The following is a 27,708-nucleotide window of genomic DNA, read 5'->3' as shown; positions in this document are numbered from 1 at the left end:
TTTGGGGTGGGAGGTGAAGGGTGGGCGGCAGGGCACCTCACGCCTCCACTCATGCCTGGGTCCAAGATCCCAGCTGGGCCCAGCCCAAGAATGGCTGGGATGGGGAGGGTGGCAACTGGAATCTGTTCTGGGCCTGCTCAGTCCCAGAGAGCAGCCTGATGGGGCAGGGTGCAGCCCCAGGGACAGCTTCTCCCAGTGCAAGTATCCCCACCTATAAGGTGGTAAGTCTTCTGTTCCTGGAGGCATACAAGCAGAGGCTTGACTAATACCTGGTGGAGCTTCAGCTCCCACAGTAGGAAGGGCTGGAATACATGTCCTCCCAACTTCTGAATGTTGGCTTCTGTGATGCCTTGGGCTACTGGATCCAGTCCTTCCTGGGGCCCCATGCCTGGGCGCCTCTGTCTATCTAGACCCTCCTACAGTCAGCCTACTTGGCATCTGAAGTTTGGCCTCACAGCCTTTGAGACCCTCCACAGCCATCAAAGAGAGGGCAGGGGTCCTTGTTCCTGCCCCCCAGAGGATTCTGTGATGTCTGCAGGCACCTGCACTTCCTGCAGTGTAGCATCTTATGTAGGGGAGGTGCTGCATAGGGACTTCAGTGCTCCCTCTCAGGCTGGCAACAAGCATGTCCTACAGAGGCATTCACTTCATTGTCATGATGGGTCACTTTCTGTCAACGTCCGACGGCTGTGGAGTCTGGAAGAGGGGCAGCCTCCTGGTGCCTCACATCCAAGAAGGCGGGTTCTCACAAACCCAGGATTGGAGCCCAGCGCCTACCGCTTCCTAACCCTATCCTGCCGCTTCATCTTTAACCTGGTGGCTCTATGGCCAGCACGGCCCTGGCCAGCCTTGTGGGGTGGGTGCTGCCCCCTCGCTTGTGGAACCGCACTGGGCCAGGAGCCTTGCTTCGCACGGCTGCACCTCTCCAATAGCTGCCAGTACTCACTGGAGCTTAGGGCCCATCAGGTGGCTGGCCAGTTCAGGAACAAAAGCACCAGGCAGCCAAGACATGTCCTGACTACCACCCCATAGAGCAGCAGGAGGGGACCCCAGTCATGGGGGGGAGGCGAGGAGAGGAGTTCTGCACACAGGGTCCAGTCTGCAGGTGGCAAACAGGCTGGCTCTCTCTGGCCCCAACTTAATCCTCACACACAGGGCATGTTGGTGCATTCCATTCTCTCTCCCAGGGGGCTTCCCTCTCCAGGAGGCAACTAGCACAAACACGCACATGTACATACATACATGCATGTGTGCATGCACATGCTTGTGTGCACACATATACACGAATAAATGAGGCTCCCAAAGGCCATACGGATACAACTGGTACATTTAATTCATGTGCATCCAATTGGAGACAAGTTTAAAATACTCTTGGTCATCTAAAAGGAAAATCCTTTTTCTATATGGCACTGTAGCAAAGCCTGAAATCCCACACACGAAGCCAGGGTGCTGTGTGCCCCAGGCCATGCCACTTGACTTTTTTGAGCATCCCACTCAGCTTTGTCCCTAGAATGGCAAAAGGGACTGTTGAGACCTAAGGGTACTGGTAGCCGGTGACTGCCTGCTGTCCAGCAGGGTGTGGTTGGGAGGGGGCATCTCTGTTGCACACCTGGCCCTTCCCAGAAGTTGCAGAGGAAGAGACCTTGAGACAGGTTGGAATAGGTGCTGCTTGGTCCCAGATGAGTCTTATCCTGTCTCTGGGATTCTGATCCTCCATCTGCTGGCTCCAGATGGGTAGAAAGGTAGGGTAATCAAAGCAGTTGAATTTGTAGGTAGCTTCTATGGGGAGACCTAAATTTCTCTACTCACTTAGAGCTCAGGACCCTGTCCAGGCATTTCTGGTTGCTCCTGATGGGGTTTTCATGGCCTCATGCTACAAAGCTCATATGTGCCACCTCCCTGGAGAGATGCCTTTGTTCTTTAGGAATTTTTATAAAACAGGCACCAGCCATCCCAGTCGCAGTTTGATTCCCATGAGCCATTCCTTTCCCCACGCCTAGCCTTCAGTTTTTGTCTGAGCAGTGGGACCTTAGGTTTGACAAACTCACAGGGCTCCCTGGCACATGAGCTGAAGAAAGAGCTGGAATTTCTATGTGGACTGCCCAGATGGGGCCCCTACTCTTGCTACGGTCCCTGAAAGACCCTCATTTCCTCATGTTAGACACATTTGATGTTCTACTTCCTTATCCCCCAGACACTCAAAGAAGGCTCTGTCATCTCCATTTCAAAGATGACAACTGGGGCTTCAAGCTGAGACAGATAGGCCAGGCAGGGCTTGGATCCAGTGCTCCTAAGCCGAGCAGGTTACTACACTGCCATGCCATTCAAACAGCTCAACTCCTGAGCGCTGGCTGATCTGTAACCCTGGCTATTCCGACTGTTTTCTTTGTAGTCACTGAGCAGGAGACTAAAGTCCCCAAGAAAACCATCATCATGTAAGTGCAGGCGTGTTCCTAACTTTCCTTCTGACTGCAGTGCCCCCTGCATGCCCACTAACCCACCTGGACCTTGCCTGTGTGGCCCAGCCACCTGCTTGTCTGACTACCTGCCCATATGGCTTTTGCTCACCACGCAGACTGCCAGCACTTTGCAGAAGCTCCAGAGGGGACCCACATTCCCCTGGGGTCTTGACTACCTTCACACTTCACAGCTCTCTCTTACAGGGCCTCCATGGCTCCATTGCTTCCGCAGGGTAGACTTACTCTGTATACTTCACAGCAGTACACCCAGCTTGGACCCAGAATCACACCAGTTAGTTTGGAGCCGGGACTGAGAGCTGTTTCCCACAGTGGGCCAGAGGCAGAATTCTACTCAAAACCCTAGAATCTAGGACATTTCTGTCCAACAGAGCTTTCTGTGATGTTGGAAGTATTCTCTATGTTGCACACTACAAGAGCATCCACTAGCCATATGTGGCTGCCAAGTATTTCAAATGTGTCAAGTGTAACTGAAGAACTGAATGCTAGATTTTAGTTATTCTCATTAACTTGCATTTAATTAAAATAGTGTAACCCTAGTGGGCAGCACAGCTCTAGGTCCCTTACATGTCTCCAAGCCCAACCCTAGCATTAGGGAGATGGGGAAACTCACGTTCAGGGAAGAGGCTTGCTCAAGGTGTCTCATGATTGGAAGCCAACTGATAACCCATTTCCCCGGTGCCACGCCCGCCATCCCCTTCTTTGGTGCCTTCAAGGCTGGGGTTGTTGCTACTTAAATTACACAAGAGGTTTGGAGCTGAGTGAAACCACAGAAGGAAGAATTGGTTTTGACCTGGATGATCAGGAGGACTTCCACTAGAGGGTGTGTGCAGGTGGAGATTGTGGAAAAGCTTGCAAAAGCCAGGAGGCAAGAAAAACTGGTCTAAGACCAGATGGCTGGGAAACTCTGGTTAGTCCCCATGGACCTATGACCTCCTCAAGGGGCCTGAAGTTGTCCAAGTTATGGAGAATCTTATCATCAGACATTTGGTCAGATCCTGGGTTAACCCTTCCTCGACTTCCTCCCTCCTCCCCCAAGGCACGTTGCTGCCCCACAATACATGGGGTAGTAGTAAGTACCCCATCCCTGGAGCTATGCGACTGTGTCTGAGCTTTATACAGATTAACTCTATGTTTCATCCATGAAAGGAGCATCTCTATTATTTACATCTTATGGATGGCTCCTGCTCTCTGAGGGCTCACTGGGGTAACCCACATGATATAAAGCATAAGGCACTGGTGGGATGGACAAGGAAGGCCATATGGCTATGTCCCTGCATACCTTCCCATTAACTGCACAAAGAGCACTGGGATCTCCGAAGTGAGATGGTCATAAATGGAGGAGAGACTAGCACACAGAGACATTGTAAACCAGTCTCAGTCTGGGGTTTTGAGGCACCTTGTAATGTGGAATGGCCCTCCCCTGATGCCTCAACTCTTGTTTTGAGATATGCACACTAGAGTTTGAGGTTAGCCAGATGGGGCTTTGTGCTTTGTTTCTTTGGTTCTCTGTAGGTTCCAGAGGTTGGGCTCAAGCACATGTGTAGGAGTTTGTGCAGTGTCACCACTTGCTTGTGAGGACACTAACCCAATCACTCATGTGGCCCCTGCATGTGCTGATGGTGCGGGCACTGAGCAAGGCTGCAGGTCTCTGTGCCCATTTCCTCTTGGCCCTCTCCCCGCAGAGAGGAGACCATCACCACCGTGGTGAAGAGCCCCCGTGGCCGGCGCCGGTCCCCCAACAAGTCCCCTTCCCGCTCGCCTTCTCGCCGCACTGCCAGCCCACCCAGGCCAGGCCAGTTGGCCCCCGAGGTGCTCTACTCACTGGGGGCCAGCCAGCCTCGAAAGCCTGAGGTGGAACCAGGCTGGAGGCCCACTGTGCCCACGCTGTACGTGACGGAGCCTGAGTCCCACACACCGGCCCTGCCCCAGGGCACGAGGCCCCAACCCAAGTGGGTAGAGGTTGAGGAGACTATTGAAGTCCAGGTGAAGAAGACGGGCTCCAGGGGTGCATCTCCTGCCAGAGAGGCACCCGACAGCTCCACAGGGCTCCTTTTCACGATGTCAGGTGGGACACCCACAGGAGACCCCAATGCAAACAATTCCAACAACAAGTTACTGGCTCAGGAGCCCCAGGCCCAGGGCAGAACCATAGTCAGTGCTGGAGAGCCTCTCACCTTCTGCATGGACGCTGGGCCAGAGGAGACCCCTGAGCGTTTCCCTCCCCAAGCAGCTGAAGAAGAGGCTCCCCTGGAGGAGATGGAGGAAGGAGGTGCCCTCCTGACAGAGGAGCCTCAGGGCACCAACAGCCTTTGGAGCCGTGACCCCAAGGTCCTCACACACGATGGCCGAGTGCTGACGCTGGCTGACCTGGAGGATTACGTGCCCCGGGAGGGGGAGACCTTCGGCTGTCATGGCCCAGTGCCCAGCACTTCTGATGACCCACCCTGCGAGGTCTCTGTGCTTCAGAGAGAGATCAGTGAGCCCACTGTGGGGCGGCCTGTCCTGCTCAATGTGGGGCGTCCCCTGGGCCCACGAGGCCCATCCAGCTTTTTCAGTCACCGGGAAGTGTCTCCGTCAGGGCCTCAAGTCCTTGGCCCCAGTGGAGTCTCCTTCTGTGTGCAGGAGGTGCGGGCTGGGGGTGCTACCTCCTGGAAGCCGTCCTTCTGCACCCAGGTCCAGCGGTCTGCAGACAGTGGCCAGAGCAGCTTCAAAACAGAGGTTTCCACCCAGACAGTCAGCTTTGGGACAGTGGGTGAGACGGTCACTCTGCACATCCACCCAGATGGGGATAAGGCCCCCAGCCCCTCCCAGAGTTGAGGCCATAAGCGTCAGGGGCTTGGCTGTCAGGCACCCTGATGCAGCCAGTGTGGCTGTGTGGAGGAAGCCAGTGCCCCATGGATATGTGTGCTCTGATCCTCCCCTCCACTCTCCAAGAACTCAGGGCTGGAGCCTGCCTGCCCCTTCTACCCCAGGCACTTGCTACCTCACAAGGCCTGGTCTGGCTGAGGACACTGCACACAGATCTGGAGTCTCAGAAAGTACAGAAGCCTCTGAAGAGTACAGGCTGGAGAGACTCATGGACTGCAGCTCTGGGCTCAGGGCTCTAGACATAAGTCAGGGACACTGTATCTGTCTGGCCATGTTCACAAGGCTGGGATGTCAGGTTTGTCCTGTCTGCTCCAGGCTAGGGTCCTGGTCTTCCTCTCAGGTGGGGGCTCCCCAGCCCCATCTTCACCATGAACATTTGTCTTGGCCTCTGGGAGGCCTGTGCGGGGCACAGCCCTGCAGGCCCTCCTGAGCCTTTCTGCAGGGTGGACCAGGGTCTGTGCGTGGGAAGTGGCCCATCGGATGGCCCCGATGATGATAATAAACTGGTTCCCTGCACTGTGTTGTCTCTGCTTTCTTGCTTCTCTGCCTGGTGGCTCCGGCGACTTGTTGGGGAGGGCCTTCTATGCCTGGTCCTGGGGACCACCAGTAGCAGCCCTTGGTGGCACCTGATACCAGCCTGTGGGTTCTGGCCCATCCTAGGGTCCCTGGTTGGAGGCGTGACAGCTCGCCGGTGTAGCTTGCTCACAGGCTGTGTGGCTGGTGACAGGTGCTACCTTGTGACAAGACTAGTGGTCATTCCCAGCCCTCTGGAGGCTGAGCAGCCCTCCCTACCATCTGTGCCGGGGGGGTTGTTGGTGAAATGGGCACAGAGGCTGTGATGTGTTCGGGGTCTGTTGACCTCCTTGGACTGGGGAAGGATGAGACACATGTCCCAGTGCCATTGAGGGCACACAGACAGCAGACTGACTAGTCGCTTCTCCAGCTTGGAGGGTCTGAGGATACAGAAGATGAACAAGAGAAAAAGTCTGGGGTGAGGGGAGAGCTCCAGGCGGGGGGACCTGCTGGGAATGGAGTGGTAGGCATCCCTGGGCATGTGTGAGGCTGTGGTGTGACCATAGGAAGAATGACCCCCAGGTGGGGGAGGAAAATGCACCAGAAGCTAGAGGCAGGGAGCCAACAAGGATACAGTGGCCTTGGTGGGGCTAGGCTGCAGGTGGAGGGGAGGCCGCTGCCATGCATGGCTGGCCTGGGAGGGCAGGAAGGACCCCTTGGCCCCTGACAGCATCAGGCTGTTCCCAGGCTTCCCTAGAGTGTGGGGCTGGGTTCCCTTGGGCCTGGGTGGCCCAGTACCCTGGGGTCTGGAGTGGACCATGGTGTGGAGGCCAGTCCCAGGGTGAAGGTATGGGATGAACTGAGACTGAGGGGCAGGACCAAGACAGAGGGCAGGTGTCCAGACCCACCTGTGCCCAGAGGAGCCCCCATGTTTTCAAAAGTCCTGGGCTCACTGCCTTGAGTGTGTGGTGGGTCAGATTGGTGGGAAGGGCAGCTTGAGTGTGTGGTGGGTCAGATTGGTGGGAAGGGCAGCTTGGAGTCAGCTCACTGGGGCAGCCTCTGAGGACTGGGACAAGGTTTCTGGAGCCCTCTTCTTGGGCCCAGGCCACACCTCACCCCTACACGCTGACCCGCCTCTCCCACAGATGCTGCTGCCCCTCCCCCAGTTGCCCTGGAGCCAGCAGACAAGGAGATCACGTCTGTTCCGAGGATGCTGGTGTGCCCCGAGGCTCCAGGACCCTCCACAGGGGACCACGCTGGCCCCATCCCTGGCCCTGGGGGGCCACCCAAACTCCAGGAGGCTGGCCCCAAACTCCTAGGCACGGAGGTTGCAGATGCATCTGGTGAGGCCCAGTGGCCTCAGGCTGACCACAAAGTGCCACCTGCTCTCAGGGTCCCCCCTGTGCTGGCTTCAACCTTGGCCACCCCAGGTATCCATCCTATTCAGGTGAATGGGAAGAGCCCTGGGGACCCTGACATCCCAATGGCCCCATGCACTGGGGGACCTGGACAAGGCCCAGTTTAGCTCAGCCTCAGGCTCCCCAACTGTGAAGCTATAGGCAGGAGGTGGGTGCTGGGAGGTTCTTCCCACCCTGAGTACATCTGTCCTGGAAGCCAGAGGCTTTGGTGGTTAGCCCTGGGCACAGAGCCTGAGTGCCCTGTGCTTCTGGGTAGGTGAGAAGGAGCGGGGGAGGAGGGGGGGAAGAGGAGGAGTGGGAGGAGGGAGGAGAAGAAAAAGGAGGGAGGAGGAGGTGAGGGAGGAGATGGAGAGGAGGAGGAGGAGGGAGGGGAAGAAGAAGAGAGAGGAGGAAGAAGGAAGAAGAGAGAAGAGAGAGGAGGAGATGGAGGAGGGAGGAAGGGGGAGGAGGAGGGAGGAAGAGAGAGGAGGGGAGGGAGGAGGAGGATGAAGGAAAGGGGGAAGAGGGAAGAAGAGGGATGAGAGGGAGGAAGAGGAGTAAGGAGGAAGAGGAGGGAGAAAAGAAAGGAGGTGAGGGAGGAGGAGAGGGAGAAGGAGGAAGAAAGGAGGAGGAGGGAGAGGGAGGAGGAAGGAGAGGAGAGGTAGACCCCCTCACCACCACCCTGGCCTGATGAGACCCCCCTAGGGATGCTGCCTTGGGGCCCCTCCCCCCCAGAAGCTGCTGCACCTGGCTGTCAGAATGGCCCTTGTCTGGGTAGCTGGGACCCTGTTGCATGGCTGCTGGCCCAGGCCAGAAGCTAGGACAGGAGGGTGCATTGGCTCCTGGGCTCTGCAGGGAGGTCAGGACCCCTGGGTTTGGAGGAGGGTAGTCCCTGTCTGTTCTTACCCACAGGGGCCCTGCGCTCCCACAGTCCCTCCTCCACCTTGTGCTCCCACCCTCTGGGCCTGCAGGATGACATGGGGACACATAGTGAAGGGCAGTCCCAGCTCCATCCCAAGCTCCCTCTCACTAAGCCCCTGTCTCCTACCAGCTGAGCCTCAGAAGGTGCCAGAGCCTCTTCCCCAGGAGGGCCAGGAGCAGGACTTGGGGGCCCATGCTGAGGCCCAGGGACGCACTGTGCCCATCCGGTAACCTCCTTGGCGTGCTGGGTGGGGGCAGTTCATGAGGGGACATCCCAGGGTCAGGGCACAGAGGAGAGACTGCTCTCAGGGTGAGGGGTGGAGCCCTCGCCTCACCCGGGGCTGGGTCCCCTCTTTGTGCATCCCCTAAAAGTCTGCTGTAGTGCGGGAGGGGGGGCAGAGCTACCCACACTCCAGGGGTGTAGGAGAAGAGCAGACACTCATCCAGCTCCATGACCACAGGATGGAGGGTACAGCCTGGCCGGGAGCAGGAGCAGTGGACCTATGGGACATCCACAGCCAGGTGTTCATGGAGACCACGCATCGGACATACGTGTACCAGGCCAGCGACATGGGTGCCACAAGTAGGCGGGGGCTTAGTGGGTCATGTCTGTGTGTGCTCCCAGTGCCCTGGACCGGGGGAGGGACGCTTGTGCAGAGGAACCTGAAGAGCCACCTGGCCTGTCCCAGTCTTGCTGGGGCGGGGTAGGTGTGGGGAGCTCTCTGCCCCTGTGTCCCCCCAGGGAGAGGTGAGGGCTGTCACCTGGGAGGGTTGAGGGGCTGAAGGTAGTGAACTGTTTGCTGGGGGCCACCTTCTCCAGCAGGCGTCGACATGCTCTGCACACCCTGCCCTTGGACAGCTAGGAGAGACAGAGGCTCGTGGGAAGGAGGCACTTCCTGACCATCAGGGGCCTGGGCAGAGTCAGGAGGGGGGCGCCCCCATTAGGGAGGCAGGTGGGCTCTTGTTGCCCCAGGGCATATCACAAGGCTTGGGGGTATCAGGACAGGCGTGGGTGGGTGGTCAATGCTGGCCCACTATAGGGGCGCAGTCTCTGACTGCAAGGCCCAGCTCCAAGACTCAATGTGGGCTGAGGACACAGCCTGGACCTCTCTCCATGGGCTCCCTCCTGCACCCCAGGGCCCCCATCCATGCAGGTCACCATCGAAGACGTGCAGGCACAGAGGGGCAGCACCGCGCAGTTCCAAGCGGTCATCGAGGGCAACCCGCAGCCCACAGTGACCTGGTACCGGGTAGGGACAGGCACCGGGCTGGGGGCCGGGACTGGGGAGTGTGTAGCATTCCCACCCGCCAGCAAAGCACTCGCAGTAGGGCGGGGGCGGGATAGAGTCCATCCCCAGGTTGGGCTGACAGCCGCCCCGCCCGCCTGTGCCCCCAGGATGATGCCCAGGTGGTGGACGGCGCCCGGCTCAGCCAGCATCGGGAAGGGACTACCTACTCCCTGGTGCTAAGAGACGTGACCCAGCAGGACGCAGGCGTCTACACCTGCCTGGCCCAAAACGCTGGTGGCCAGGTGCTGTGTAAAGCGGAGCTGGTGGTCCACGGGGGTGAGTCCGGGGAACCCTCCTCGAGGGCATGGGACGGGTGTGGTCTGCAGCCTCCCTCAGGCTCCAGCATAGTCCGTCCAGCACAGAGACGCTCCAGTTGGGAGTAAGTGGACATAGTTACACCTACGACTCCCGTTCTTCGACTACAGGAGACAGCGAGCCTGACACTGAGAAGCAAAGCTATCGAAGGAAGCTGCACTCCTTCTATGAGGTCAAGGAGGAAATTGGAAGGTATTGTCCACAAACGCAGCCCCAGGAGAGGGCCGCTCCTCGACACCCCCGTGACCCAGAGCCCCTTCCCCACACTCTCCGCCCTGGGAGCCCCCAGCACCTCCTGGAACCCCTGCGCCCCGCGGACCCCTGAATCCCTGGAACTCCATCCCTCAGCCCCCGCCTCCCTGAGCTCTTTCCTCCCAATCTCCGCCCCCGGAACCCCCAGGATCCTGGAAACCCTGCGACCCGGGAACCCCTGCGCCCCAGGAACCCCGCCCACCACGGAGCACCTGCCTTCTCCCCCGGGAGCCCCCAGCACCCCTGGAATCCTTGGTCCCCGGGGACCCTTGCGTCCCCTGAACTCCGCCCCTCAACCTCCACCTCCCAGAGCCCCTTCCTTCAAGTCCCCACCCCCAGCCCCCCGGGAGCCCCAGCTTCCCGGGACCCCGCCCCCAGGGAGCACCAGCTTTCTCCAGGGAGCCGCCAGTATCCCCTGGAACCCCTACACCTCGGGACCCCGCCGTCCACGAAGCACCCTCTTTCCCGCCCTCCTGTTCTCCGGAAATTCCGCCTCTCAGGAGCTCCACCCCTCCCGCTGACCCAACGGCACGGACACCCCCACCCAGAACTCAGTCCCCCAGAAACCTCCTTCCCTGGAGGACCCTCATGAGCACAGCTCTCCGGAACTCCACTGCTCCTCCAACCCCGTCCTGGGGAACCGGCGCGCGCCCCCAGCATGGCTCCCCTCCTCCCAGGGGCGTGTTCGGCTTCGTGAAGAGGGTGCAGCACAAGGGAAACCAGATGTTCTGCGCGGCCAAGTTCATCCCGCTGCGGAGCAGGACGCGCACCCAGGCGTACCGCGAGAGGGACATCCTGGCCACGCTCAGCCACCCGCTGGTCACAGGGCTGCTTGACCAGTTTGAGACCCGGAAGACCCTGATCCTTGTCCTGGAGCTGTATCCCACAGCCAGGCCAGAGGCCAAGAAAAGGGGCGCTCACGCAGACCCTTGGCAGGCATAGGTCAGAGGGCCCCAGCAGGGCCTGTTCTGCTATTCCTGGACACAGCCCTGGCCTTGTAGCTCACGGTCCCCTGGCTCAGGAATTTTGGCAGAGCTGTGTCACAGGGTCCAAGACAAGCCCTCACTGGGCCATCCCACGCTCCACGGGGCCTTGCCCAGCAGGGAGGTCAGACTTATGGGCCACACTCAGCGCTAATGCTGAGGGTCCTCAGGCAGCCCACCCGAGCTCCAGGGAGGGGTGCACATGCCCTACTCACCCCTCCCACTCTGCTGCTGTCCGCTGACCTTGGCCCCCCTCCTTGGGGTCCCTGTCCCTCCCACCCTCCACAGTCTGAGCACCAACCTCCCCAGCTTGGCCCCCACCCCCACCCCAAGATAGGAGGTGTGTGTGGGACCAGGTGGGTTCCAGACTCCAGAGCTTCCCTTGACCTGAGCCCCAGGTGCTCCTCAGAGGAGCTGCTGGACCGGCTGTTCAAGAAGAGTGTGGTGACCGAGGCTGAGGTAACTGCACGGTCTCCTGTTTTCCCTGGCCACACCCAGCACACCCCACCTTGGAAACCTTCTGGGGTTCCCCCGGGCCTCATGGGGTGTGGCAGGTCCTCAGTAGGGCTCTCTAAGCCCTTCCATGCACCCCCCTTCCCCGGGGGGCCACTGCTTTCCTCTCCCAGTCACCACCCGGCTGGTGGGGCCCTCCCTCCTGAGACACCAGGTGCTTCTGGCTTTAGTCAGGCCCATCTGCTTTCCGGGCTGGAGGAATCCTCTGGCCTTGGGCTCTGGGAGGCTTTGCACACCACCTGCCCTGCGGGATCCGTGCCCAGCTCAGATCTGGGGGCGAGTGGAGCAGTAGGTGGAGGATGGACCTCCTCTGAGCCCTGGCCTCGGTTCCAGGTCAAGGTGTACATCCAGCAGCTGGCAGAAGGGCTGCATTATCTGCACGGCCAGAGCATTCTCCATTTGGACATAAAGGTGCTTGACCTTCTTGGGGCCCCGCAGGGACCAGGGAGGGACCCTGAACATGGGGGGGGGGCGGGTAGATGCAAGTCTAGCACTTCCAGACTCTCTGGGGATGCAGAGTGATATCAGGTGGGGTACAGCTCGGATGAACTGGAAGCTGTCCCCAAATAGCACTAAAACCTACCCCAAGACTGCCCACTGTCCCACCAGCATCACCGTTGCCTTGGGAAAGCCCTTCACAGACCCCTGTGTGTTCCCTGCGGCCCTGGGAGCCCCCTCCTTAGGGCATGGCCTCCCCTCTCCCTGACTGTGTCTCACAGCCCCCAAATATCCTGATGGTGCATCCCGCTCGGGAGGACATTAAAATCTGCGACTTCGGCTTTGCCCAAAAAATCACCCCAGTAGAGCCACAATACAGCAAGTATGGCTCCCCAGAGTTTGTATCCCCTGAGATCATTGAGCAGACTCCTGTGAGCGAGGCCTCGGACATCTGGTAAGTGAGTGGCCACTGGGGATGCCAGCAGCCCCGCCCCACACACAGTCGCTGCCCCTCCTCCCACACCCCCCAACTCTGAGCATACCCTTTGCCTGAAGCCCAGGCATGGGATGACTCAAGACTGTGCTTTTGCTCCTGCAGGGCCATGGGGGTCATCTCCTATCTCAGGTAAGCAGACACCTGCCTCTGTCAACCACCCCCTCTGAAACCAAGCGCCGATCCCTTCCCCATCAGACCCATGACAAGCCACGTGCACTACTGGCTGCTTCCCAGATCAAAGACCCAAGACCCACAGGGCAGCTATTATGGGAACCAGCGGTCAGCCAACTCTGATAAGTGGTTTCTGCTGCACTCTTTTCTTACACACTGTGGCCCAGAGGAGCTTGGCCGGGTCACCAGGCAAAGCACTGAGCTGTTTCCCTAAAGGGTCTGCCCAGAGCCTCCTCATTACAGTTACAGCTGCCCTCGAGGAGGCTGCTGGTGTAGACTGAGCCTGGATCCCACCTCACGCTAAGGCTGGGTACATACTCCAGGTTGACCCTTGATCCCTGTCCCAGGCTGAGCATGGATCTCTGGGCAAATATTGGCCATTTCTGGGACTCTCAGGGCTGGATGGGAGTGGCTCTGTGGCCACTGGGGGCCTTGTAAAAGACCCAGAACTGTTTGCTCTGGCCACCTGCTCCCTATGCATCCAGAAATCCAGGTCACTTCTGAAGGCAAAGTCATGTCTCTGCTTTCAGCCTGACCTGCTCATCACCATTTGCCGGTGAGAGTGACCGAGCCACCCTCCTGAATGTGCTGGAGGGGCGGGTGTCTTGGAGCAGCCCCATGGCTGCCCACCTCAGCGAGGATGCCCAGGAATTTATCAAGGCTGCCCTGCAGAGGGCCCCAGAGTGAGTGTGCCACCCTTTCCCCGCCCCGGGTTCTCACAGGCCTGCCCCTGGGGCAGCTGACCACCTGGCCTGACCCCTGGCCTTCTTCTCCTCGCAGGGCCCGACCCAGCGCAGCCAAGTGCCTGGCCCACCCTTGGTTCCAGGTGAGCAGGCTGAGCCCAAGCAGGCCTGCACAGGGAGGGAAACAGGCCATGGGGCTGGGGAGGCGGAGGTCTGCGTGGACCACAGGGTGCACCAGGGTCTGCCCTCACCGTCTCTGTCACCTGGGCCCTCTCAGAAGTCCGTGCCCGCGGAGGAGGCCCACTTCATCAACACCAAGCAACTCAAGTTCCTGCTAGCCCGCAGCCGCTGGCAGGTGAGCAGTGCAGCCTCGCGGAGGGGGTGAGGGTTAGGGTTAGACCCCCCAAAAGATGCTGAAGAGGGGGCAGAGCTGCGAGGTGGGGGCTGGAGGCCCGCAAGGAAACCAGGCCCCGAGGGCTGGCTGTGCGTCCCCGCAGGGCCTGGGAGAAAGAGAAGCCAGGCTGGGGCATGCGCTCTCTGAGCCCCGGGGGCGGGTCTGGGAGGAGGTGCGTGCCACGCGCAACGTCCCAGCCTGGGCAGGAACAGAACGACACAGCCCTAGGGGATGAGGAGTGGAGCTTGTAACGCGCTCCAGTTCCTGGGTGCCCCTTCAGGGACCACTAGGAGCCGCAAAGCGGGCGGACACACGGCTGACGTGCCCCTGTCCCCCGCAACCCCCAGCGCTCCCTGATGAGCTACAAGTCCATCCTGGTGATGCGCTCCATTCCCGAGCTGCTCCAGGGCCCGCCCGACAGCCCGTCCCTCGGGGTGGCCCGGCACCTGCACGAAGAAGGCGCCAGCGCCGCCTCCAGCAGCTCGTCCTCGTCCTCCGACAACGAGCTGGCACCCTTCGCCCGGGCCAAATCGCTGCCGCCCTCTCCGGTGACCCACTCCCCGCTGCTGCACCCGCGGGGCTTCTTGCGGCCGTCCGCTAGCCTGCCGGAGGAGGCCGAGGCTTGCGCGTCTGCCGCCGCCGCGCCTCGGCCGGCGTCGCCCCCAGGTGCAGAGGTGCCTGCTGCCCCGGGCTGCGTTCCCCGGCAGAGCGTCATCCGCAGCCTCTTCTACCAGCAGGCAGGCGAGGCCCCGGAGCGCGGAGGCCCCGCCATGGGCGGCAGGCGGCACCCCGCCCGGCGGAGGCACCTGCTCAAGGGCGGCTACTTCGCAAAGGCCCTGCCCGGCCTGCGGGAGCCGCTGCTGGAGCATCGCGCGCTGGAGGAGGAGGCCGCCCGGGAGGAGCAGGCCGCTCTGATGGCCAAAGTGCCCTCCTTCGAGACCGCCCTGCGGCTGCCTGGCTCCAGTGCCCGAGTGGCACCCGGCCGCAGCCGATCCCTGGAGCTCGACCAGCCACACTCCACCAGCTCCTCCACTGAGGCCTGTGGCGGGGGGCAGTGCCCTGCCCCAGGCCTCTCAGGCCTCCAGATAGCCTCAGGGGAGAGCCTGCCAGGAGGGGTCACATGTGCCCAGGAGATGCAGTGTCCAGAGGGATCCCAGCAGGGGCCAAGACTATTGCCATCCATTGGGGGCCTCCCAGGGGCTGCTCAGCAAGAGGGGTCATCCCAGGACAGCTGTGGGTGGCAGCCCGCCCCTTCCTTCCAGCCCCAGTGGGGTCCCGCTCCCCTGCAAGGCTGTGGCCCCCCTAAGGCTGTTACACCACAACTTTCTGGCTCCTTCCCTTCAGAGCAGTGCACGGGGCCCCTCTGGGCATCCTCCAGCCCCTTCCTCTCGGGGGAGACCCAGGCTCCCCTCTCCCCAGCCCAAGAAAGCTGCCAGCCAGGCTCTATGGAGAGTCCAAAGGACACTTGTCTCCCTGGGAGGCTGAGTCCCCCTAGCTCCTCAGGGCTGGCTTCCCAGGTGGGCACTGGGCCTGGTCCCTCCCAGGATGCCACCCTGGAGCTGGAGGATGCATCAGAACCGGAGCCCAGCCCACAGCGGCCTCAGGAACAGGCCACCATGCGGAAGTTTTCCCTGGGGCAACGTGGGGGCTACGCAGGAGTGGCAGGTTATGGCACCTTTGCCTTTGGTGGGGATGCAGGGGGCATGCTGGGGCAGGGTCCCCTGTGGGCCAGGATGGCCTGGGCCACCTCTCAGTCCTCAGAGGAGCATGATGACACTGGGGCTCAGAGCCCACCCCCCCAGGCCAGCGCAGCGCCCCTTCCCGAGGGCAGCAGGGCACCCCCAAGGGCCTCCCCAGAGCTGAGCTCGTGGAAAGACTTCGGCAGGGGCTCCCAGGTGTCCCTGGTGCAGATCCGAGACCTGTCTGGGGACTCAGAAGCAGCGGACACTGTGTCCCTGGACATCTCAGAGGTGGAGCCTGCCTACCTCAACCTGTCCGACCTGTATGACATCAAGTACCTCCCTTTCGAGTTCATGATCTTCAGGAAGGTCCCCAAGCCTGTGGAACCAGAGTCACCTTCCTCCCCGGAATCCGAGGCAGAGGAGGAGCTGGCTGAGTTCCCAGAGGCCGCGTGGCCCTGGCCAGGCGCACTGGGTCCACCAGCCAGCCTGCAGATCACAGAGGAGCCAGAGGACATGGAGACCCTGCTCGGGGAGGCCACTGGCAGTAGGAAGCGGAAATGGTCACCCCCCTCCGGTGGCCTCTTCCACCTCCCCAGGAGACACATGCTGGAGGAGCCCCTGGAGCTGGGACTGCGCAGGAGGGTGAGGGCCTCGGTGGCTCACATCTCCCGCCTCCTGAAGGGCAGGCCGGAAGGTGACTTCCCCACCCCACTCCACCCCCTCCCTGCAGGTAGTAGGTGTCTTGTTTGCACTTTGGGGCACCTCGCCGCCTCCGCGGCTGGGAAGAGTTGGGTGACACAGAAGCCACTCTGCTCCAGGGTCCTCTCCCCTGCCCCACATGGGGGCCTCTGTTTCTGAGGTCTCCTGTGTGGCCTCAACCCGCAACCCCCGTGTGCATCTGAGGTCCCTGTGTTGGGACCTGAGAAGGCTTGGAGACACTGGTACAAAGAGAATCAAACCAGTCCTGGCCTCCCCAGGCACCCGTGGCCCCCAAGTCTTACCTGCCCCTGGTGCCCTTGCCCAGGACAGGCTGATCCTGACAGGGGTCAGAAGGGAGTGGTCTCTGCAGCAAGTTTAGCTCATTTGCAACAAAAGTCTGTGGGATCTGGGCTCTTGTGCCCCGTGTGGGAGTCCACTGTGGGTGGCAGCTGGGCCCCTTAGGTGTGACTTCTGGAGGCCTCCTCCCTGCAGGTCTGGAGAAAGAGAGCCCCCCCAGGAAGAAGGCAGGCCTGGCTTCCTTTCGGCTGGGCCTGAAAAGTAAGGACCGAGGTGGGTGTGCTGCCCTGGGGGGCCGAGCCTCACTGCAGCTGAGGGGACCCAGCTGTGGGGGACGGGAGCCCCTCCTCAGTGCCCAGACCAGTGTGGGGGACAAGCTTACATCCACGGGGGCTGGAGCCCAGATAGGTGAGGGGGGGTGCTCTGGTTCCATTATTGGGGCAGTTCTGGAGGACTTTCTGGGGCAGGTGCTAGTGTTGAAGATGAGCTGAGTGAGGGTGGGCTTCCCCAGCATCCCTGCCTCAGGGGTCCAGGTTCTCAGGTTGGGGATCATCTCTGAAGGCTCCCCTGCCTCCCTTCCTGCTCCTCAGCGCCATCCTTTCTAAGGGAGCTCTCAGATGAAACGGTGGTCTTGGGCCAGTCAGTGACTCTTGCCTGCCAAGTGTCAGCCCAGCCAGCTGCACAGGCCACCTGGAGCAAAGGTAAGGAGGTGTCCTGGGGCTGGGGTGCAGGAAGGAGGAGGGCACTGCTCTCACTGTAAAGAGGGAACCTGAGGCCCCAGGAGGGCACGGGTCTCCAGGCAGGGTGCATATTCGAGCTGCTCCCTAGGTCTGCTCTGTCCTGCTGCAGATGGGACTCCCCTGGAGAGTAGCAGCCGCCTCCTTATCTCCTCCACACTCAAGAACTTCCAGCTCCTGACCATCCTGGTGGTGAATGCTGATGACCTGGGAGTGTACACGTGCAGTGTTCGCAACACGCTGGGGACTGCAGCCACCACGGCTGTCCTCCGGAAGGCAGGTGGGTGCACCGTGCCAGGCCCTCTGGGTGGAGACAGGGAGAGGGGCCACCCCACATGCCACTGCCTCCTTCTGGAGGTTTCCTCCAGGCCCACGGAGGCGGGGGAGGGGATGAGACTCTTCTGGGGTGCCTGGAGACCCCTTATCACTTTGAGGGTGGGTTTATGCCAGGCCCCTCTGCTGGAGGCCTACAGAATGTGACGCTCACCAGCCAGTTGTGCACACCCCAGCACACTGGCAAGCCTGGAGGGGCCACAGAGGGTAGGAGTCCGCTCTGCAGGCTGGAACCCCCAGGATGGGAGGCAGAAGGCAGGAGGCAGGAGGCAGGGTGGCCCACCTGGCCCATCCCTCTCCCCTGCCCTTCTGGGCGTGGGGGGGGGGTGCTCCTCTCCTTGCATTTCACACCCATTTCCTCCCAGTTCTTCTAGCCAATGGAGGACCAGGCTGCTTCCCAGTTTGTATTTCTATTAAGGTCAAACTATGATCTCAAAAACAGTGCAGGGGACCCCAAACAGGGGCTGTGGGTGCAGCCCTCGAGCCCTGGCTTAATTCTCAGCAATGGCCAACCAGCAGGTGTTTGTCAGGTGAACCTGAGCAGCCAGGACAGGCCTCCCTGTGGGGGGCCTGGCACTGGCAGAGGGCTGTCCCTGAGGGCCACTCCACGGGCTTCCTGAGTACATGGTGGGAAGGGAGCCTGGCAGGGTACACACCTACCAAGGCCCCCACCACAGGAGGCCCTGGGCCCTTCTACTTACTGGTCAGTGCTGGAAGGGGACCCCGAACGAATGGGACTAGGGGATGGTGGGCTCAGGGTCCTGGCTGCAGGTGTAGGAGGGCAAGGCGGGGCGGGCAGGGGCTCTGAGCTGCATCGGAAGCCCTGGAAAGGCCCCCCCACCCTGACTGCTGACTGTGGCCCCGCAGAGCGCCCCTCGTCTTCCCCCCGCCCGGACATCGGGGAGGTATATGCCGACGGGGTGCTGCTGGTCTGGAAACCCGTGGAGTCATACGGCCCCGTAACCTACATTGTGCAGTGCAGCTTGGAAGGTGCGAGCCGTCCCGGTGTCCCCCGGGTGCCCATCGGGGAAGCCTGCCTGGCTGGGGGGCCTCAGGCAGAGCCCAGCCAACTCCGTGCTCCCTCTGGGAGGGGTCTGTCCACCCCCTGGCCCTGGGGAGGGGGGCCTTGGGCTAGTGCTCACCCATGCCCCTCCTGTGTGGCCCAGGTGGCAGCTGGAACACCCTGGCTTCTGACATCTTCGACTGCTGCTACGGCGCCAGCAAGCTTTCGAGGGGCGGCACATACATCTTCCGCACGGCCTGCGTCAGCAAGGCGGGCATGGGTCCTTACAGCAGCCCCTCAGAGCCGGTCCTCCTGGGAGGGCCCAGCCACCTGGGTGAGCCTGCTGGGCAGGGCGGTGGCCATGCACTATCACTCCAGTCACACGTACTCTCTGGGATGCTTTTTAAATTTATTTTTGTTTTATTTATTTTTGAGAGAGAAAGAGCATGAGCAGGGGAGGGGCACAGAAAGGGAGAGAGAATCCTAAGCAGGCTCTGAGCTGTGGGTTTGAACTCACCAACCATGAGATCATGACAAGAGCAGAAATCAAGAGTCAGACGCTTAAGGGACTGAGCCCCCAGGACTGCCCCTGGGAAAGTTTGGTTTAACCTGTAGGTCCCTGCATCTCCATGGCCCAAGGAATGAGGTCAAAGTGTGGGGATTCACAGAAGGGCCCCTGTCAGGGTGCCTGGGAAGGGGGAGAGGAGACGAGGTGGGGGGAGCTGGAGCTGGAGGGGTGCCTCCGTCACTGACTCCTTCTCCCGTAGCCTCTGAGGAGGAGAGCAGCGCCTCGAGGCCAGCCCAGCCCCTCCCCAGCACGCAGACGTTCGCCTTCCAGACGCAGATCCGAAGGTAAAGGGAAGGCGGACCTCCCCGCCACAGCCCACCACCCCGCTGGCCCAGCCTCCCTCCCCACTTGGTGCCTCCACCCAAGTTTGGTTCAGAGCCTCTGTGCCGTCCTCCCCCTTCCCGGAAGGCTCTGGTCACCTCCCGCTGGGCTTGCTTTACTGATACTGGGAAGGAGGGTGCGTGGGGGGTGTCCTCACAAGCCTGGCCGGTGCCCCCTCGCCCAGGGGCCGCTTCAGCGTGGTGCGGCAGTGCCGGGAGAAGGCCAGCGGACGCGCGCTGGCCGCGAAGATCGTTCCCTATCGCCCCGAGGACAGGACTGCCGTACTGCGCGAATACGAGGCTCTCAAGAGCCTGCGCCACCCGCACCTGGCCCAGCTGCAGGCCGCCTACCTCAGCCCCCGGCACCTGGTCCTCATCTTGGAGCTTTGCTCGGGACCCGAGCTGCTCCCCTGCCTGGCGGAGAGGTGAGGGGTGGCCTGCCTGCTGGTCCCGGGGTTGGGAATGTAAAGAGCGTCGGAGCGCGGAGGGGTGCGCGGTGCGTACCACCTCCCGGCTCCGCCTCCACCGACCAGCCCACGTCCCGGAGCTTTAGCAGAGCGGGGGTGCCCCTCCCAAGCCCACGGGCAGGGCTCGTGTCTCCGCGCCCCTTCTGCCGTGGACAGAGCCGAGTCCCTCTTCTCACGCGCCCCCAGGGTCTCCTACTCAGAGTCGGAGGTGAAGGATTACCTATGGCAGATGCTTAGCGCCGCCCAGTACCTGCACGCCCAGCGCATTCTGCATCTGGACCTCAGGTCCGAGAACATGATCGTCACCGAATACAACTTACTCAAGGTCGTCGACCTGGGCAACGCCCAGAGCCTCGCCCAGGAGAAAGTCCTGCCCTCCGAGAGGTTCAAGGACTACGTGGAGACCATGGGTGCGCGGGAAGCGGACGCCAACCTGACCTGGGGGGAAGGGTGGGCCAGGAGGAAACCCCGCCCCCAGGCCTGCGTCCCTCCCCAGCCTCTCACCTGTGCCCTGACCTGTACTCACTCCCAGCTCCCGAGCTCCTGGAGGGCCAGGGTGCCGTCCCACAGACCGACATCTGGGCTATAGGCGTGACAGCCTTCATCATGTGAGTTCTCCAAGCGCAGGGGCGGGGGGGGGGGAGGGACTGGGCATCCACGGAGGGTTCTCCCAGACCCCCCGCTGTCCCCCCCGCACACACCCGATGGTTACCTGAGTCTCCTGATCCCCCACGCGCGCAGGCTGAGCGCGGAGTACCCGGTGAACGGTGAAGGGACACGCGACCTGCAGAAAGCCTTGCGCAAGGGGCTCATCCGTCTGGGTTGCTGCTACGCGGGGCTGTCCGGCGGCGCGGTGGCTTTTCTCCGGAGCACGTTGTGTGCGCACCCCTGGTAAGGTGGCCGTCCTGTCCGTCGCATCACCCTGCGCTCCGCCCCGAGCCCAGCCCTCCCACACCGCCTGGCCCACGCCCTACGTCCCTTCTCCGCTCGGCCTCCGCTCCCAGAGCTCAGCTGGTACCGTTTCCCTCTCTCCAGGGGCCGGCCGTGCGCGACCAGCTGCCTACAGTGTCCATGGCTAACCGAGGAGGGCCCTGCGGGCTCCCAGCCCGCGGCTGTCTCCTTCTCCACCGCGCGACTTAGAGCCTTCGTGCGCGAGCGAGAGAAGAAGAGGGCGCTGCTGTACAAGAAGCACAACTTGGCCCAGGTGCACTAAGCACCCGGCCTGGCAGAGAGGGGGTGTGTGTGATGGGGGGTGGGAGGTCGCCCTTCTGGGCTGCGCCCCTCAGTCTCCGCTCTAGGACTCGCTGTATATGAACAGACAGGCCAATAAAAAAGCAGAACCGGATGAAGTGTTATCTCTTTCTTTGTGGGTTTGTTTGGAGAAGGAGGAGAGGGTTCCGCCACCTCACTTGGAGGTTGGGGGCCAATCAGACAGCAGAACTGCCCTTCCCTGTGGAATGGGTGGAAGTCAGGCATCCTGGTTCATGGAGTGGGGCAGCCAGGGCACCCTCAATGGAGGTGACCAGCTCATCCAGCTTACAGTCCTGGGGAAACTGGGACAGTTGGTCCCCAGCCTCGCCCCACCAGCTGGCCCCCAAGGCACCTCTCCTGGGCTCCTGGATGCTCCAAAGTGCATGGATAGAAAATCATCAGCTTGGCCCCCATTGTCACCTCCCTGGCCTGGTGTGGCCTCCAGAATTGGCCACAGTAGCTCTATCTCAGTCGGAGGCAGAAAGGAGCCTGGTGGGTGACCAGCAGTCCCTCCCCCCCAGAGGGAGGCAGAGGTGGATTATACAGGAGGGCCGTAGAGGCTGAAGAAGGATCCTGAACCAGAGTCCCCCCAACCCCCTGCCTCCTGCTCCTGCTAGATGTTCTGGCCACTCTCACCGGGAAATCTCATTTGGAAAGAATGTGTGGTTCTGATGTGCCATGAGCACTTGCTGCCTTGTTTGATCTCTACCAGTTCTAATTCTAGTTTCGGTTAGGAATGGCCTCCCTCCAGCACTCCCTTCTGGAACAGGTCCACTGTGCCCAGGGACTCTGAGCCCTCTACTGAGAGTCCCTCCACAGTCCTGTAGCCCTGACCACTCTTGTTCAGACACACAGTGAACACACCTCTAGTCTCAGTCCTCATGATCTACATCTGAGCCCACTCCTTCCTCTCCATCACATGCTCATCCAGCCCCAGCTGGCTTGGCTCTGCACATGGGGACCCAGGTGAGACTTTGAGCAACCTGTCTTCTGAGACTGCATTTCTTTGGTAACCTCCTCTGTGTGATGTTCTGGGATGATATGTCCTTGTCTAAGCCTATTTAGACCTAATTTTGCAGGGTCAGCCCAGCTCCGACTAGCACATGTTGAGAGATACTCACTGGGGCTGCAGAGAGGCAATGTCTCCTCCAGTGGCTCAGCTTCCCTCGGTCCTTGCTGGTGGCTGGCCTAACTTCCCAGCAAACCCAGGTGTCCTTGAGAGTTCTACCTTGTTACTCTGCCTCTGTGCTTAGTGCACAGTGGCTAGTGCATCCTCACAGACTTATTTTGGACTTGCCCTTTCTAATGTCATGTGCCATGATCCATGACCCTTTTCCCAGACTGAACCTTGTTGAATGAACTCACTCAGCCCCAAAGTCCCTGCATTTATCTGTTATGACTATTTCGTTGGTAAGCTGTTTCTAAAGATCAAATCTAACACAACTTGTTTTTAACAGTTGTGTTGTACTTTAGGATGTGGTAACTTTTTAAAATGATTTTTTAAAGTCTATTATTTTGAGAGAGGGACAGAGTGGGGCAGAAGAAGGGAGAGAGACAATCAAACAGGCTCCATGCTCAGCAAGGAGCCTGACACAAGGCTTGATCCCATGACCCTGGGATCATGACTTGAGCAGAAATCAAGAGTCAGATGCTCAACCGACTGAGCCACCCAGGTGCTCCTGAATTTTGAAGATTATGTGTGTATTCTGAATATTAATCCTTTGTGAGATATGTGGCTTACAAATATTTTCTTCCACTTTGCAGCTTTTTCCCCCATCCTTTTAACAAGGCCTTTCAAAGAGCAAGTTTTAATTTTTTAGGACAGTAATTTTTATTTTTATTTCTTTTGTTAGTACTCTTTATGCCCAACATGGAGCCCAATGTGAGGGACCCGAACTCATGACCCTGAGAGCCAGACCAGATCTAGATCAAGAGTCAGATGGCTAACCGACTGAACCACCCAGGCACCCCTAGAACGATTTATTTATTTATTTATTTATTTATTTTAAAACAAATAGACATGGGGGGGAAAAGAGAGGCAAACCACAGTCTTTTTAGTGTTTATTTTTGAGAGAGAGAGAGAGAGAGAGAGAGAGAGAGAGAGAGAATCTGAAGCAGGTTCCAGGCTCCCAGCTGTCAGCACAGAGCCTGATGCGAGGCTGGAACTCACGAACCCTGAGCTCTTGACCTGAGCCAAAGTCTGACGCTTAATTGACTGTGCCACCCAGGCACCCCCAGATTGGGTAAATTCTATTGTCATATCTTCAGGTTCACCAGTTCCATTCTCTGTCCCCTTCATTCTGCTGTTGAGCTATATTTTGGTTATTGTATTGTTCAGTTCCAAAATTTCCATTTGGTTATTCTTTATGTCTCTACTTGTTTCCTAAGACTCTCGATTTTTTTGCTGAAACATTTGACTTATAACTTGTTTCATGTGTGTTTGTAATTTTTGTTGAAGTATTTTTATCTTAATAGCTTTAAAACATTTATCAGATAATTCCAACAATATTGTCATGTCAATATTGGTGCCTATTCCTTGTCTTTTTTTTTTTGTTTTCCACTCATTTTGGGATCTTCTTAGGTTTTGGTTCTTAGTTATGACAAGTTATGACTTTTTACTGATATGTGAACACTTTCATAACATGTTATGAGACTCTGGTTCTTATTTAAGGCTTCTGTTTTAGCTGCCTGTAATATAAGAAGAAGTATATGTGGTCTTTGTCCTACATTCCTGGCACAGAGTCCCTAAAATTCCAGGCTCCTTGGAATTTCCTGAGTGATGCAAATGTTTTTTTGTTACTCCTGAAGAGTTCCTTTAGAGCACACCTTAGTTTATGCTAACGAAATGACTTAAGATGGGAACCATGGGTGGCCTCGGGATGACCAAAAGGGCCAAGTGCCTAGAGGATTGGAACTTCCATCTCTATCCCTGATCTCTGGGGAGGGGAGGGGGCTGGAATTTGAGCTCTATAAAATCGCTTGAACAACGAGATTCCAAGAGCTTCTCGGTTGGTGAACACGTCAACTTGCCGGAAAGGGTGATGCCCCAGAGAGGGTATTAAAGCACCATCCTGCTCCTGTACCTTTCCCTGTGCCTCTCTTTCACCTGGATGTTCCTGAGTTGTATCCTTTGTAGTAAACTGGTAAACCGAAGTGTTTCATGAATTCTGTGAGCCACTCTAGCAAATCATCAAACCTGGGGAGGAGCTTGTGGGAGTCTCCAATTTATTGTTGGTTGGTCAGAAGTACAGGTGGCCTAGGACTTGCACCTTGCATTGTAAGTGGGAATGACTTGTGGGGTCTGGACCTTTAACCTGTGGAATCCGATGTTAATTCTAGGTATGCAGTGTCAAAACCAAATTGAATTGTTGGCTGCCTAGCTGATGTCCAGAGAATAAGAGAATTGGTTGTTGGTGATGGAAAGCAGCCCTGACTGGCTGTCTCCAACACTACTCCAGCAGGGGAAGGTTTGATGTCACCTCATTACTGCCTGGCAGAGGGAGAAGGGGTACCACTGACATTGCTGGCAGGGTGGGGGCTCTAGTTACTGTTGAACAGAGGTGGGCATTGCAGCTACCCTCTGGTCTCCTCTGACTCCCAGGTATTGCACAGCAAGGCTGAAAGTCCAGCTCCCCACTTGGTCTTTTATGGAACTCTCCCAGAAGGGGTGGGTTTGAGAAGGCTCATTACAGCCTGGCTGGGGCCAAAGTCTGGGATATTCAAGTTTTCTGTCCTGCTAGGCTGTTCCTGTCCTGGTCCTATGGCTAGAAGGAGTAGGCTTTTGGGGGACATTTTTTTTGTCAGTGCTCATTTGTGTTTCTGAGTTGTTGACTTCTTGTTCTCCAAGTCTGGGATACATGAGGGAAAAAGAAAATGCAGGAAAATCGCTATGGTGTTGTTCCTAGGATCACAAGTTCCCTATGGTCCACCTTGTGTCTCTACATTTGAAGGTTGTTGTAGGCTTGTGCCCCACCCCCCCAAATTATATGTTCAATTCCTAACCCCCCAGACCTCTGAGGTGACTATATTTGTGGCAATATTTGGAAATAGGGTGTTTAAAGGGTTAATTAAGGTACAATGAGGTCACTAGTGTGGGCACTAACCCCACAGGACTGGTGTCATTATAAGAAGAGGAGATCAGGACACAGGCTGGCACAGATGGATGACCATGTGAGGACACACCAACGAGAGAGGGGCCTCGGGAGGAACTATCTGTGACCATACCTGGATCTCAGACTTCCAGCCTCTGGGAGTGGGGAAAAGTAAATGTCTGTTATTTAAACCTCCTAGTGTTTATTATACAGCCTGAGTTGACTAGCATAAGGGTCTTCTTATGTTTGTTTTATATGTAATTTCTGAGCTTTTATTTGTATCTAGTGAAGGGAATAGCAAGAAGCTCACATACTCTATTGTCTTCAGAAGTGAGGGTCCTTTAGTTACCATTTTGGAGTATCTCACTTTCTTTAACCCAGGTGTTCAACCACTGATTAACGGGTAAAGAAGATGGGGTCCATGCATACAGTGAGATATCACTCAGCCTTAGAAAACAAGGAGAGCTTCCTGTTCACTTGTGACAACATGGAAGGGCCTAGTGGGTATTATGCTAAGTGCAATAAGTCAGAGAAAGACAAATAAGATTTCACTCATATCTGGAACTTAAGAAACAAAGCAAATGAACAAAACAAAGAGAAAAGAGACAGACAAAATAACAGATTCTTAAATACAGAGAACAAACTGGTGGTTGCCAGAAGGGAGGTGGGGGGGCAGGAATGGGTGAAATAGATAAAGTACAAATTTGCAGTTACAAAATAAAGAAGTCGTGGAGATGAAAAGTAGAACAGTAAGATTTTAATAACATTGTTTGGTGACAGATGGCAACTATACTTATTGTGATGAGCACTGAGTAATGTATAGATTTGTCAAATCACTATATTGTACACTTGAAACTAACATAACACTATATGTCAATTATACTTCCATTTTAAAAAGAACAGAAAAAAACACCTAACTAGGCACCTGGGTGGCTCAGTCAGTTAAGCATCCAACTTGGTTTCAGCTAAGGTCATTATCTCATGGTTCATGAGTTCAAGCCCTGCATTGGGGTCTGTGCTGATAGCAAAGAGCGTGTTTGGGGTTCTCTCTCTCCCTTTCTTTCTGCCCCTCCCCTGTTTACTCTCTCTTGCTCAAAATTAATAAACTTTCAAAAAAAAGTTAAAAAAACCACCTAACTAAATATGAGCAAATAGAATCCCACAATATATAAGGATAACCATGATGATAATGTAAGACTTACCTTAGGAATAATAAGTTGGTTTACGATTCAAAATTAATCAGTGTAAGAGAGTGACATTAGTCAAATGACACATTAGGAAGCTCCATTTTTAAAATTTAAATTATAGTTAGTTAACATACAGTGCAATATTGGTTTCAGGAGTAGAATTCAGTAAGTCATCATTTACGTACAGCACCCAGTGGTCATCTCAACAAGTGTCCTCCTTAATACCCATCACCCATCTAGCCCATCCCCCACCCACCTCCCTCCATCAACCCTCAGTTTGTTCTCTATCATTAAGAGTCTCCTGTTGTATGTTTTCATCTCTCCTTTTCCTCCTCTTTCCAAATGTTCATCTATTGTGTTTCTTAAACTCCACATGAGTGAAATCATATGATATTTGTCTTTCTCTGGCTGACTTCTTTTACTTAGCATGATACATCCTAGCTCCATCCACATCTTTGCAAATGGTAAGATTCCATCCTTTTTGATGGCTGAGTTATATATATCTATCTCCTAAGGAGAAGCTAGATTTCTCTTTGAGAAATTAAGACATTCAAAAGCAGCCATGTGTACATGAGAATTTAAAAAGTCAGTGAGTTCCAGGCAATATGTATCAGAAAAGTCCCCAAAACACCTTGAGAAGATCTCTAGGCTTGGAGCATGTTCAACTAAACAGTAGAGAACTGTACCAGCCAAGAGCCAACAAGAAAAGACATGAGGAAGTGACTGCTTTTGTCAAATGTCTGCTTTTCTAAAAAAACAAATATCACAAGGCATATAAAGAAGAGGGGAAAAAATGGGTCATCCAATGGTACAAAGTAAATTTCCAGAAACTATCCCTGAAGAAGCACAGGCATTGGATTTACTAGATAAAAACTTGAAGACAATTGCTTTAAGTATAACCAAAGAGCTAGAGGAAAACAAATGCAAAGAACTAAAAGAATTCAGGAAAAAATATATGAGCATAATGAGAATATCCACAAAGTGATAGAAAATACATAAAAAACTGATAAGAACTTCTGAGCTGAAAATACAGGAAATATATTGAAAAAGATAATTTATTTTATTGTTTATATATATTTTTAGATTGTATGTTTAAGCAATCTCTACACCCAACGTGGGGCTCGAACTCACAGCCAAAGATCAAAAGTTGCAGCTCCGCAGACTGAACCAGCCAGGAGTCCCCCAAAAAAGAAGTTAAACAGCAGATTTGTGCAGGCAGAATAAAGAGACCGTGCATTTGAAATTATGTAGCCTGAGTATCAGAAAGAAACAAAATGAAGAAAAGTGAATAGAGCCTAAGGGATTGTGGCACAACATCAAAGGTCTCAACACAGGCTTTATGGGAATCCCAGAGGGAGAA

At 57.1% G+C, this 27,708-nt stretch overlaps 1 protein-coding gene across 33 annotated transcripts in view; it reads left to right on the top strand.

Moving 5' to 3' along the window:
- Positions 1 to 21,164, top strand: part of OBSCN (obscurin, cytoskeletal calmodulin and titin-interacting RhoGEF) — a 156,058-nt gene extending 134,894 nt beyond the window's left edge. For 28 of the 33 annotated variants that reach the window (XM_030315066.1, XM_030315285.1, XM_030315232.1 and 25 more), the window contains 26 exons: positions 7,007 to 7,291; positions 8,310 to 8,406; positions 8,641 to 8,762; positions 9,317 to 9,429; positions 9,576 to 9,744; positions 9,894 to 9,975; positions 10,713 to 10,913; positions 11,417 to 11,477; positions 11,865 to 11,942; positions 12,251 to 12,423; positions 12,568 to 12,594; positions 13,167 to 13,319; positions 13,417 to 13,462; positions 13,597 to 13,674; positions 14,061 to 16,089; positions 16,587 to 16,664; positions 16,982 to 17,092; positions 17,241 to 17,408; positions 18,329 to 18,451; positions 18,628 to 18,798; positions 19,232 to 19,316; positions 19,538 to 19,777; positions 20,006 to 20,229; positions 20,352 to 20,427; positions 20,561 to 20,710; positions 20,855 to 21,164. In XM_030315066.1, the coding sequence (XP_030170926.1) occupies positions 7,007 to 7,291; positions 8,310 to 8,406; positions 8,641 to 8,762; positions 9,317 to 9,429; positions 9,576 to 9,744; positions 9,894 to 9,975; positions 10,713 to 10,913; positions 11,417 to 11,477; positions 11,865 to 11,942; positions 12,251 to 12,423; positions 12,568 to 12,594; positions 13,167 to 13,319; positions 13,417 to 13,462; positions 13,597 to 13,674; positions 14,061 to 16,089; positions 16,587 to 16,664; positions 16,982 to 17,092; positions 17,241 to 17,408; positions 18,329 to 18,451; positions 18,628 to 18,798; positions 19,232 to 19,316; positions 19,538 to 19,777; positions 20,006 to 20,229; positions 20,352 to 20,427; positions 20,561 to 20,710; positions 20,855 to 21,032 (5,318 nt within the window). In that variant the 3' untranslated portion in view covers positions 21,033 to 21,164. Of the gene's footprint in view, positions 1 to 2,392; positions 2,436 to 4,162; positions 5,865 to 7,006; positions 7,292 to 8,309; positions 8,407 to 8,640; positions 8,763 to 9,316; positions 9,430 to 9,575; positions 9,745 to 9,893; positions 9,976 to 10,712; positions 10,914 to 11,416; positions 11,478 to 11,864; positions 11,943 to 12,250; positions 12,424 to 12,567; positions 12,595 to 13,166; positions 13,320 to 13,416; positions 13,463 to 13,596; positions 13,675 to 14,060; positions 16,090 to 16,586; positions 16,665 to 16,981; positions 17,093 to 17,240; positions 17,409 to 18,328; positions 18,452 to 18,627; positions 18,799 to 19,231; positions 19,317 to 19,537; positions 19,778 to 20,005; positions 20,230 to 20,351; positions 20,428 to 20,560; positions 20,711 to 20,854 lie in introns of those variants that run through there. The other 5 variants (XM_030315328.1, XM_030315291.1, XM_030315299.1 and 2 more) reach the window with 5 other exon arrangements.
- Positions 21,165 to 27,708: the final 6,544 nt, after the last annotated feature.

Source organism: Lynx canadensis, chromosome A1 (assembly GCF_007474595.2).
Source record: "Lynx canadensis isolate LIC74 chromosome A1, mLynCan4.pri.v2, whole genome shotgun sequence".
In the NCBI taxonomy this organism is placed as follows: domain Eukaryota; kingdom Metazoa; phylum Chordata; class Mammalia; order Carnivora; family Felidae; genus Lynx; species Lynx canadensis.
Note: the sequence above shows the minus strand (reverse complement) of the source record. Positions and strands in the feature narration are given on the sequence as shown.